The 12,644-nt window shown below is 63.2% G+C and overlaps 1 protein-coding gene across 2 annotated transcripts in view; it reads right to left on the reverse strand.

Annotated features, from left to right (window-relative positions):
* Positions 1 to 12,644, reverse strand: part of CDH4 (cadherin 4) — a 541,742-nt gene that overhangs the window by 10,986 nt on the left and 518,112 nt on the right. For both annotated transcript variants that reach the window (XR_006292859.1, XM_043553542.1), the window contains exons 9-10: positions 6,586 to 6,771; positions 322 to 575 (exon numbers count right to left, since the gene is read on the reverse strand). Coding sequence is in view for 1 of the 2 variants with exons in the window: in XM_043553542.1 (XP_043409477.1) it covers positions 322 to 575; positions 6,586 to 6,771 (440 nt within the window). In the remaining variant the exon portion in view is untranslated. The remainder of the gene's footprint in view (positions 1 to 321; positions 576 to 6,585; positions 6,772 to 12,644) is intronic.

The following is a 12,644-nucleotide window of genomic DNA, read 5'->3' on the forward strand; positions in this document are numbered from 1 at the left end:
GGGATGGGGTCCTCCCTCAACAGCGGCTCACGGTCGCCGCGGCGGACGGGTTCCCGATCCTCACAAGGACCCCAGGAGGCAGGTACTCTCACTGTCCCCTCTTTACAGACGGGGAGACTGAGGAACTAAGACGGAGAGGCCAGGGGACCCGCAGCGACCTGGACCAGGACCGACCTGACTCGAGATACTGCTGAACGTGTTGAAAACTTTCCACCTTCTTGGGTGAGCGCCTGTATCACACGGGCCGGGTGGTCCCTGCCATCCCCAGCCCGGAGCTCCTGGTGCCCCCTGCCCGGACGCACAAGACGGGTCGGGACCCACCTCACGGCCTGCTGCATGAACCGGTCGGGGTCCGCTGCCGAAAACGTGGTCAGTACGGTGCCGGTGGGCACGCCCTCCTCCAGGCGGATCAGCTTGTGGTTCGAGGGGAAGTAGGGTGCCTCGTTGGTGTCCACGACGGAGATGGTCACCCCTGCCGTCGACTGGAAGGACATCTGGATCCCACTGGCCAGGGGCGCCTGGTTGGACACCATCACGGTCAGCATGAACGCTCTGTTCAGCTCGTAGTCGACTGCCTGGAACAGGGGAGGCCCCAGGGGGTGAGCCGGCACAGGCACCCACGGGGCCGGCTCAGAGGGTGGGGGCCGCGGGCTGGTTGGTCTGCACCCGCCGCCCCAGTCTGTGCCTGCGCCTCCCGCCCGCTCTGTGCCCAGGAGGCCGGTCCCTAGGGAGGCCGGCCCCTCGTCTCTGGCTTCCCGTGGAGTTTGCCAGTGGGGGCAGAAAGAGTTTAGGGAAAAACTCTTTGGGGCAGAGAGGGAGGGAGACGCAGGATCCAAAGCCGGCTCCAGGCTCCCAGCTGTCAGCACAGAGCCCAACACGGGGCTCGAACCCATGAACCGTGAGATCATGACCTGAGCCGAGGTCAGACGCTCAACCGACTGAGCCACCCAGGCGGCCCCTGGGCTTATTTTTAAAGCCTCTGATGTATATTCCAGGATAAGGTAAATAAACGTGTGTAATAACGTGGTTTAGGAAATAAGATTTTCCGGGTACGAGAAAGGAAAGACGAGCATGAAGTCACCGAAGTTAGGTAAAAATCCTCCGGTGTTAAATTCGAATAAAACGGCCATCGGAGTCAGTGAAGTGAATGGAGCCGGGCAGGGTGGGCTCGTGAAGGGTTGTTCCTCGCTCTGCCCCCTGGGACCCCGAGGAGAAACGGCAGGCAGGCAGCAGCGAGCCCCTCTGCCGTCCGGATGCTGGCTTCTAAGTACCCTTCTCACTGGAGAAATGGCCGGCCCAGACGGGAGGCAGGCCGGGCCACGAGATGAACTGGGGGCGTCCGGTTGGGCCACGGTACAAGGAAGCACTCAGGAAGGGACCCAGGAACCAGCCAGGGGAGTTCCCACCGGCCAGAACCGATCATGACTGCAGCTGACCAAAGCACGGTGAAGACATAAAAATCCACGCATTCTTAACCGTAGTGAGAAGATGAATACACGCGCGCGCGCGCGCGCACACACACACACACACACACTTTGTTTATTGCTCTGGTGGGATGATGAGTGGTCTCCAAAGACGTCCAGGTCCTGATGTCTGGAATCTGTGACCACGTCGCCCTCCACGGCACAGGGACTTTGTGGACATGATGAAGTTAGGGGTCTTGCAGTGGGAGATGGCCCAGGACTCCCCAGGGGGCCTGAAATGCCATCCGAGGGTCTTTACAAGGGGAGACAGAGGGACACAGCATCAGCTGTGTGAGCACCGAGGTTCTGGCTCTGAGGAGGCAGGAAGGGCCACAGTGTAGGGATGTAGTTTCTAAACTGGAAAAAGCAAATGGAATCCCCAGGGGGAGCCCAGCCTTGCCGGCTCCTCGGTTCCGGCCCAGTGGAGCTGATTTTGGACATCCGACTACCAGACGTGGGAGAGAATAGCGTGTGTGTTGAGCGCCTCCCCCGGGCTGGATGTGATTTGTTACGGCAGCACCAGAAACTCGGAGGGACCGCGGCCAGCCGCCAGGCTGAGAACGGATGAAGAGGAGTAACGCGTACAGGATTGATCTCACGTGTCCTGTCGGGCCCCGTCCTGGTTTCGTGTTCCTGTTTAGTGGCTTAGGGCAACACAATTTGTTATCTTACAGTTCTGGAGGTCGGAAGTCAAAACTCAGCGTCGCCGGGCTGAGGTCAAGGTGTGGGCGGGGCCGCGCCCTCCCGGACACTTGCCTTCTGCAGCCCCCGGAGCCCCGGTGCTCCTGGCCCCTCCTCCCCCTTCCGAGCAGCAACCTGCCCCTTGAGGAGCTGTCTGAGCTCTGCCTCTTCCCCACGGCTCCTCCGACACTCACCTCCTGCCCCCGTCTCGCAAAGAGGCTGAGTCCAGGGGGCTCACCCGGACTTCCCAGGGAAGCGTCCTCTCCCAGAGCCCCTACCTGACTGCTATGCAGTGGCAGGTTCCGGGGACTCGGGCCCGGGCATCTCTGGGGGGCCGCTGCTCTGACCACCGCGACCTGCCTTTCACCTAAGTGCACAGCCGTTGCTGCCGAGGGCAAGCTCTTCAGTACTGACTCATCGCAGCCAGGGAACGACTGATTCTTAAAAGCACCGTTTTGTACGAGTGGAGACACGTATCCGGACAAGGGCCACCAGCGGATGATAAGACCAGCGGAGGCGGACCGACGAGGACTGCACGTTTGCGGGTACGAAGCGTCACGCGCAGCCCGAGTGCTGGTCATGGGGGGCGGGAAGAGTCAGGTCTACAAGGACGGAAGGGGCTGTCAGCGCCCGAGCCCAGTGGGCAGGCTTACGTGGCCAGAGAGGGACGGCCAGGGGCTTCCTGATGGGACTCCTCCGCTCCAGCCACAAAGCTCGTCCCCACGGAGGGACCCTGCAGGTCTAAATCCCAGGGCACGGGAATTGTGGGAGAAGAGGAGCAAGACACATCGTGACGAAGTGACTGGACAGATCCGCCACGCGGGGCCGGATTCCGTCGGCCATCTGCCGCTGTGTCTACGACAGGTGGATGGCGGACGGGACGGTGGAATCCTCTAGAGTATGACAGGTTCGAGAGATGCTACGACCAAAGGCATTCAGGGACCCCGTTCAGATCCAGGTCTGAAAAACCACCACAGACAGACACTTTCAGGAAGGTTAAGGGGAACGGAGCCCAGATTTGGACCGGAGACTCTGAAGGAAACACGGCCCGGGTCTGGTACGTGGTTACGTAAGCGGAACGCGTGTCTGAGGGCGATGCATCCTGACATACTTAGGGGTGGAGAATCACGAGGCCGGGGAGTGAAAAACGCATTTCAGCCACAAGTGTGGATGGCGGGGGATACGGAACGGGCTCACGGCCGTCCGACTCCTGCCAGTTTCCACGGAAAGTAGTCGAACGTGCTTCTGCTTGGAGAGGAATGTATCTGCTGTGTCAGTTTTCGCTGCGGACCCCCTACTTGCTGGTGGCGGGGCCGCCCCGCTGATCCGACCTGAGCCCCCTGCCCCCCACCCAGGTCCATCCCCAGCAGCTCGTTTGTGAGCGTTAGAAACCTTACACGCACTGCATCAAAGCCACGCCTTCCCAGCTACTGCGACAGAGGGGGTATTAAGTAGGACACGAAGGAATTTAAGAGCAGTGAATAATATTACGGGGTGGGCGCGGGGCTTCAAGAGACCCCGGGGCCGGCCCCACGGCAGAGACCGGGGCTCTGGCCTGATGTCCCCATCGCCCTCTCCAGGCGTGGTCCCCGCGGGCCTCCGGGAGCCCCGCCCCATCCCCACCACGAGACGCCACGTCCTTCCGTGGCACAGGCCGTGTCACGACTGCCGTCTTCCCCTGCCCCTCACAGCCCTTTGAGGAGGGGCTTCACCTTGTGTCTCAGCACAGAGCCAGCGTGGGTCGGCCTGGGGCAGCGGGGGATGGTCTGACGCCTCCCTGGTCGCCCACCGCTGCCCATCACCTGGCACGCGATGCTGGGTGCTGCGAGGCGCGTGTTTGCGGGAGGGCCTTGATGTCACCCGGGCAGGACCCTCACCGGCCCCAGCGGGCGGCCAGTGTGGTGAGGCATGCTGGCCCGAACCATACTGGGGGACTTCAGGCCAGAGGCCACGAGCCCTTGTCCCTCCCAGGTGTGGGCTTGGTTCCTCCGTCCTGATGTCCGATCGCCTCCAGGCCCACAGCACACACCTGCACCCACGCTGTGTCCAGGGCCCCCCGGGGCCAAACGGCGGCTGGTGTCCTAGCGCCTCCCCCAGGACCCCCCGAGAGCCGTCTGGGGACGGGGCGACGCCACTTAAGTGTGATGGTTTTGTCCGCGAACGAGCCACCACAGGAAGTAATCTTTCTCCCTGTTTATTGGTTCATGTCCCCGGGGGACACGGAATAACGCTGCGTGTAATGCATTAAGATAGTGTCACCGGTCTGAGTGAGAACGCCTTCCAGAAACACTGTTACGGCCAGTAACCGTCTGTAGGAGGGTGAAATAAAACACACTTGTAATGGGGAAATCGATAGGTAATCTGCCCCTCCAGCTTCCATCAGGGCGGCTGTGTGTGCTCCCTGGTCTCACCGTGGCTGCCTCCCCGGACGTGGCCAAGACCCTTCGCTGAGAGGCGAGGGGCTGGGGGCACCCTGCTGAGGGGGGATTCGCTTCTGGGCGGGAGCTGTCACCTGCAGGGCTGCGGGGCTGGTGGAGGGAGGGGCTTGTGGGGGCCGCACGCCCTGTTCCCCCCGATCCCTGGTCCCCTGCCCCCCTGCGACCCCGCTTTGGCCTCTGGGAGCCTTACTGCTGCCGGCGGGGGAGGGGGGGACAGAAGAGGCCAATTCTTGGCTTTTCTGATTCAAAAGCTGAGGTCCAGGTGAGGCAGGAGAAAGGGCCTGTGATTGGTCTGCACCTGTGGTTTTCTCCTTAAAGAGATTGTGGTTTCATGGTTGGAGGAGGGACAGGAGGGGGACATGTGGGGAGAGGCCGGGGGCTCTCGAGGAGGCTGGGGGTGGTGACAGATGCCCACCGGGGCTGGGGGCCTGGGAGCAAAGCGGCTGTGCCCCAGCTTGGCTAGAGCCTGAGAGATAGCAGGCCCAGTGGGGATGGGGAGGAGGGGGCCGGGGGCGTGGGGGGCAGGGCAAGATCTGCCCCAGGGGACTGTGTATTTCCTCAGACTTCAGGGCCGAGGGACAACGCAGCCAGCCGGGGCCAGGGGGCTGAGGGCCAGGCTGGCCACACATATCTCTGCAGTGGCCCAGGGATGCTCTCCTCCCCTACCCGGCACCCGGTCAGCCCGGAAGGCAGAGGAGGTCCCGGGACTCTGGGGGGCACAGGGGCTGGAGACAGCAGGTGGGTGGTGTGACAGAAGGCAGGCACACCTGCGGCAAGAACGTCTCCGTGGCTCCTTCTCACGCCCCCCTGGAGACTGTCAACTCCGCAGGCCGGGCAGTGATGTGTACCCAACACAGGGCCCGATGCCTCCAAGGGACCTGGGGACCCTGGTGGGATTGAGGTGACCTTCCTTGAACACTGGGGGACGGGTGGGGAGGCAGCCAGTCCGTGTCATGACAGCAGCTGTTCCTGTCAGGTGAGCTCTCACTGCCTTCCAGGCGCTGTTCCAGGCGCCGCCCTGCCCTTCTCTGTCCAGGGTCTACTGCGGTGTCAGCGACAGCCCTGCGCGTCCGGGGCACAGCGAGGGCGACTGGCCCGTGCCCGCGGTAAGGGAGCCAAGAGCCAGCCGCCCCCCCCTGACTGCCCCCCACCGCCCGCGCCCCCTCCTGGCCACCCTCCTCTGCAAGACAACGTCTGAAAGGATGCCGTCTTTACCAAAGAACGCAAAATTAACCCGAACGTGCTTTCCAACACCCATCTTGCCTTAAAAAGACTTTGAACCGGGAGCCTGGAGGAAAGCCCCGCGTGGGTAACAACGCAAAGAAGGAAAAACGGAGAAGCGTGGTGCGGGTGACGGATGCCATCTGCACACACGGTCCGGGCTCCGTGGGGACGGTGCGGCCGCCTGTGCGCCCGGCGTTAAGGGCCGTGAAACTCAGTCTTAGGTGCACATGTGGTAGGACTCACTTGTGACTTCTGATGAGCGCGCAGTCCTCTCTCCCGGACCGCGCTGGGGACGCAGGAGTCCCCTCAAGCCCCTCACCCTGCCCCCCCCCCGTCGTCACACTCCCATCCCCAACACCGTTCTTGACATTTGTCTATAAATCGCGACACCAAATCCTGGATCAACACAGCACGGGGAAGGGAAGGCACAGGCCTCAGCTGTTCAGACAGGTACATGACAAATCTTCAGACGTTAGACAAACAAGTCCCACCATGCCGGACGAGGAAACACTCCTTTGTGGCTGAGCTGGATTTATCTCCGGGATCCAGGGATGGGGTTCACCCATTCCTGGACTGAGGCAGGGATGTGGCCTTCAGGGAGGGGACAGGAGAGTGGTCTCTGGGGGGTGGGGGTGGGGTGGCAGGCCAGGCCACCCAGTCCCTGCAGGTCACACGACCAGGTCCCCGGGAGCCCGCCTCCGGTCCAGCAGGTGGGTCCCAGGGTCGCGGCCCCGGGGCGGAGCTCGCCACGGCTGGCAGGAAGCGAGGAGGGCACCCACCTTGACCACGGTGACCATGCCCTCGTTGGTGACGGGGTCCGTGCGGATGCTGAAGTGCCCCGAGGGGTCCCCGCTGATGATGCGGTAGAAGGCGTTCCAGTTTGGCGAGTGGGGCTGGTCTCGGTCCATCACGGTCAGGTTTGCGACCACCACCTCCACCTGGTTTTCGGGTACCTCCCCTGCGTACTGCAGAACACAAGGAGACGGTGTTCTCACCCTGTGGGGCCTCTCGACCAGCCCCGGGGATGCACCCCCTGTCGCCCGCAAGTGGGCCCATTTGGTGCGCACGGTGGCTGCTGAGAGCCCTCTGGGCCCCCCCCCCACCCCGCCCCCGCCCCCGCCCCCGGCTGGCCCGGGGCTCAGAGCCGTACCCACCATCTGCAGACCAAGGCTCACGGGCATCTGCACACACGTGCGCACCAGCCTTCCTCCTGAACCCCCTTCAGACCTTCCCCGTGTGCCCGGAGGCCCGTGTGACAGCTGGGCACACGAGACACCACAGCACGTGCTCGCAGAGTGCAGGGCTTCCCGGGAAAGTCCTGCCCGGGCTCCCCGCCCCCTGCCCCCCGTCCCGGCACCTTGCCGGGCGCTGCCCATGCCGTCTCCTCAGGGTAACCCTGTTCTCACCCCCATTTTACAGATGAAGCAAGAGAGGCTAAGAGACCCTGGGGCACCACAAAGTGGGGTGCAGAGTGCCAGTCCTGAGGACCAGCCCCCTGTCCCCGTGGGCCGGGTCACCGGCCGGGGAGGAAGGAATCCAGAGACAGTCTTGGGAGTGGCCCCAGGCAGCCTGGCTCCCAGCCCTCGTCCTCCCGGGCCCCCTCCGTGCCTGCCTAGTTTCAGCAGAAGTGGTGCCCGAGCCTCACAGGACTCCCCGTCACCCCCACCCGCGGTGCACGAGGCCTCCCGGCCACAGGCTGCCCTGTGCCCACCCGGGGGCCGCGGCCCCAAAATGCCCTTTCGCCCCCCAGGACAGGCATGGTGTCGCTTTACGCGGAGGACGGTCTTCCCGTGCACCCAGGGAGCGGTGGGCCTTGGCCTGTGCTCCAGAATGAACTCACCACCCCGAGTGCGTTTCGAAACGCCCGGCGGGGGGTGTCAGGCAGCCGGTCACACGTCCTCCACCACCTGAGTGCGTTCACGGCTCGGACTCTGCAGTTACCATCTGGGTTCTTTGACACTCTGCGTCCGGGGCTGACGGCAGCCCAAGGGCCAGGCCCCTACACACGGGGCCCCCGTGCGGGGCTGGCTGGCTGGCTCTGAGGGGACCCCCTCCCCCCGGGCGACAGACGCCAGCTGGTGGGTGTGGCATCCGGCCTCCGGTTCTCTCCCTCGGGAGCTTGGATCATCCTGGGAGAGACTGGGCCCCTCCAGCCCGGCTCTGGGCCTGGATTGCCGCACTGGTTTCTGCCCCGGGCACTCGAAGATTCGGGCCTCAGCTGGTCGTTGGCGAGGGGGTTCTGGGTGCAAAGAACAGAAAATTGGGCCACAGTGCCTTGAACACAGGGGTTGACTTCCCAGAACCGGGAGCCTGAAGGCCGAGGGTGGCCATCGGTGGTTCTGTGGGTCAGTGACGTCGGGGCTGGTGGCTCTGCTCTTTCTGGCTTCCTGGAGGTCAGAACCCTGCAGCTCGGTCAGTGTGTGCTTGGTGTGCGGCTCCGGGGACCTGGGGCCTCAGGCCCAGCGAAGGAGGAACCGGAGCCCCGGCAAGGTCGGCTGCCTCCGGGGCTGCAAAGGGCTCTGTTCAACCCAAGGCAAGAGCACAGACCTTCACCTGCACTTCACAGGCTCAGGGGAGGCTCCTGTGTCAGCCTCCTGGACTTTGGGCATCGACGTCCTGCGGGGAACACCACAACCCAGCCGCTCAGGCGCGCACAAAGGGCCCTCGTCACCTGGTCCTCGCAAGTCTTCAAACCCTGATAGCATCACCTTGTCAGCAAGAACAATTGTGAATTTATCCAAGAAGGATCTCTCCCACCAGGCCCTCAGACGCCGTCCCACGCAGCAGCACGAGATCCTATTGTGGGATTCGGGGGTGCTGGTGCCCGTGACCATTCCGAGCTAATGGCCTGCGGCTGCTCCCGTTCCTGCAGCAGGTCCCGGTTGCCGCTGTCCTCCCGAGCCTGCCTCCACCAGCGGGAGCTGCGGCCCCGGAGGCCGGCCTCCGGGAGGCGCACCGGTGGGCGTTCTTCCCTCCATCCCCAGGACCCCAGGGACTCAGCCCGGAGCAAGGGGGCCGGCCCCTACCCTCGTGGGACTGTGGGGTGCCACAGTGCACAGCACCAAGGTCCTGGCAAGGGACAGCAGGGCTATTCAGCCCAGTGGCCAGAGACCCAACGTGGAGGGGGGAGGCGGAGCCCTGCCTGACTGGGGTCCCAGGCACTTGTTGTTGGGGAGGGAGCGGCCCTGCCATCGCTGTGGGTGGGGCGGGGTCCTGGGGCGGAGAGGCCTCAGGTAGAGGACCATGGGGGCAGGGCATTCAGAGGGCACTTTGCCGAGGCTTGGCCACGAGGCCTGGAGAGTGCAAAGGAGGGTTGGGGGGCTGGGGGCCAGGAGGCGGGTCGTCCTGGGGGGGCACAGGGCTGCTTCGGGCAGTGTGTGCGTGCATGTATGCATGCGGGGTGCCCTGGTCCCTGGAGCTCTCGGGAGGAGCACAGGTGTGGGGTGACGTCCCCCAGTGGTCCTCAGGGAGGTGGGAGCCGGGCAGAGGAAGGAGCGGAAGGCCTGGAGCCGGCACAGTGGCCCCCCTGCATTCGCGGGGGGTGGTGGGGGGCGGGAGACTCAAGGCCCCCTGCTGGGGCCAGTCTGCTAACCGCATTGAGCCAGCAGGCCTAGGTCCCACCGCCTGCTGTCGCTTGAGCCTCCGGAGACACACCTGCCACTGGTGGACGCTCGCCCGGCCTCCCTGCTGCACCCAGGGCCATGCCCTCTGCCGGATGTCACCGTGTCCCCAGTGCAGGAGGCACTCTTGGAGGCTGTGACCACCCGGGGGCTGCCGACCTGGGCTGAATGAGAACCGAGTTTGTCATCCACAAAACGGGCACGCCGCCTCCCGCGAGGCTCGGGGATGGAGAACGGGCACGAAGGGCCTGGCACACTGCCCGGCCCGGCTCCGGGCCCTGAGCACAGCTCCCTGGCCGCAGAGGGAGGGCCCAGCTCCCCGGGAGCGGCAAAGAGCACCTACCACACCGGGCGAAGCCACTGCCCGAGGGAGCCCGTCCAGGTGGGCGCAGGCCTGGCTTGGCCTCAAGGAGCCGCGGAAGCTTAAGGGGGTCCCTCGGCCCCTCTGAGCGGGTTTCCTCAACTGAAGACCGGGGCCAGGGACGCCCGCTGCCCACCTCCCAGGCGGCAGGGGGGGAGCCGGCGAGCAACGTGTGCCCTCCCCGGAACGTCCAGGAATTCAGAGGTAGGGATGACCCAGAGCATCTGTGGTCCTGGGGCCTCGGCGCCCGGACTCTCGTGAGGGGCTTGGTGGGAATGGAGGCCTGGCAAACGACAGGGCCAAGTTCAGGCCATAGCCCGTCTTGTTAATAAAGTTTGATCGGCACACAGCCACGTCCCTTCATTTACATGTTGCCTGTGGCGGAGTTCACTGATTGTGACCTGGAGCTCCCAGACTTGGAAGTGATGGCTTTGCGCCCTTTACAGAAAAGATCGCGGACCCCTCTCGAGGCCGCGATTCTCCCCACCTCGGTGATTCAGAAATGGGCACGTGGCCTCCACCAGCCAACCGGGGCTCACCGAGTTCTGGTGCCGTCTCTGGCCTGGGTGTTGCGCCCACACCTGCCTGAAAGCGTCGGGTGCGGTGGGGCCGCCATCGGCAGCCTGAGGGTGCCAAGCCCAGAGGAGGCGTGTCCCGAGGGAGGCTCCCGGCGGCTCGTGGGGCCTGGGTCCAGCCGTGCCTGAAGTCAGTGCTTGGTTTTTGGCCTCTGAGACCCGAGGAGTTTTCTTTTTGGTTAAGTCGCCAGAGTCAGTAACTTTTTGGTTAAGTTTCTTTTTGGTTAAGACTGTTAGGCTGCCTGGCTGTCTGGCGCCTTCCGAATCCCTTTCTTTATTTTCTACAAACTTGCTTTCGCAGCTTCCTCTACGGCCACGAGCTGGTCAGGTGGCCTAGGACCTGCCGGTCGCATGCGCCTGCCTGGCTGATTCCGAAGCGAGACGGAGAGGCCCTGTGCGCTGGCCCCTACGGGGATGGCACCCAGTTCAGCGTGGGCAACAGGAGGGGCTGCTCCGGCTGGAGCCTCCGTGCCCGACACGGCGGGCCCTCGGGTCTTGTGACTGCTCACAGCCTCCGGCAGCTTTCCTCTCTGTTTAGATGACTGGGGTGGGTCCGGGCAGTGTCACCTAAGAGCCGGGCTTTGGGTGTGCCCCCACGGGTCACCACAGCTGGCCCGATGGGCATCTCTGTCTGCTCTGCTCTGTCTCTGTCTCCGGGGTGTGGGGTCCGTCCCAGAGCTTCACGGCACAGGCGAGACCTGTGTGTCCCGGAGCCCGATTCCTCCCAGACTCTGGGTGAAGTTTATTCCAAGAGTCTATTTTAATTCATGCGAGTTTAATAAAGGTTCACAAAGAAGGGCCTTAAGCTGATAAATCTGGCTTAGGATTTTCTTATTAACCTTCCCCTAGCCATAATGAGTTTTTAATTTAATTTTTTCAGGTTTTCGGGCACAGGGAAAGCCTCTCCCATGCCTCATGGGATGCGAAGGCAGATATTTGGGAAAGAAGGAATTTTAAGATCACTGGAACACAGTGTCTCGCCTAGATGGTAATCCAGAATTCAAATGTAGCCCCATCCCCGGGGGCGGGGAGGATTTCATCTAGCACAAACACAGCTCGGAGGCAGAAATCCGCAGGGCTCCCAGGGGAAGGTCACATTAGCATAGAGGAGGATTTGGGTGGGGACAGTGAAGCCCAGCAGGATTCAGAGAGGATGGAGAATGCCAGCCTGTCCACACCCCACAGCATAACCCGTGAGGCTGTGTTTTTGTTTCTGTTCCGATCACTTGGAACCATGGCTGGTCCTAAAAGTCCTAAAAGACGCGTGCGTGGGCCGGAGGACTTGACCTTCCCCCAGCAGCCTCTTGGGATGCAGGACACCCCCTCCTCTCCAGTCCGCACCCCCTGCACTGGTGGGGCATCTAACCGGGAAGGAGGGGTGCCCTCCCTGACCTGGAACTCAGGGACGTGCCACAGTCATTAGCAGAGCCTGGAGAGCCGGCCCCGGGAGTCCCCGTCTGGCCAGGATGGGGCTGTGGTGCTGGGTGGGCACCTGGGGAGGGGTCTCCGTGGACCCCCCCCCCCCCCACCGCCCCGGGCACACACCAGCACTGCCCCTCCATTTGTCCTTGGCTTCTGCTGGCATATGTAACTACGGATGCGCCTCTGGAGATTCCAATGGTTTTATTGTTTAGAATTTACTTTTGTATCCAGTAAAACCATGATGGTTTCTGCTGGGTTCTGAGTTCAGATCAGAATCAGATTGGAGGACCAGTGGCCCTGATCCAGAAGCAACCTGAAGGCTGTCTTTATTCACCCTGCACATCACAGGGGAGGGACTGAGGTCTGGGGGCCAGGATGTCCCGCTGAGCCTCTGTCCCCACCCCGAGGAGCTGTCCCCAGAGGAGGCAGATAGCGCACGGGGGTGCGCCCCACCTCACAGGGGAGGAAACAGGCACGGGGCCTCCCGGACCTGCCTGAGGTTAGCGACTGGTCTGTGTGGGAGACCGGTTAGCAGCCGGGACTCTGGCTCCAGCCTCTGACCCCCATGTCTGCCTGCAGTCCGGCTGGGTGGGGACCCAGGGGGTCGAAGAACGTGTCATCTTTGGGAAGCGGACACCGGCATGGCAGGAAGGGCTTGTGGTGGGATGTGATGTCGGGTGGGGACGGGCGCTCCCGCCTGCCGTCTCTTGGTGCTCGGAGGAGATCCGAGTAACTATTTATGGCAGAACTTTGCACTGAGTGTCCGTGCGCAGTTAAGGGTGTTGAGTCCGTGCCCGTTTTGAGATGCCAAATTCTGATTCTCAGGAACTCATGCTGAGTTCAAATCTCTCCCTTCTCCT

The sequence above is a fragment of the Prionailurus bengalensis genome, chromosome A3, assembly GCF_016509475.1.
Source record: "Prionailurus bengalensis isolate Pbe53 chromosome A3, Fcat_Pben_1.1_paternal_pri, whole genome shotgun sequence".
Lineage (NCBI taxonomy): Eukaryota > Metazoa > Chordata > Mammalia > Carnivora > Felidae > Prionailurus > Prionailurus bengalensis.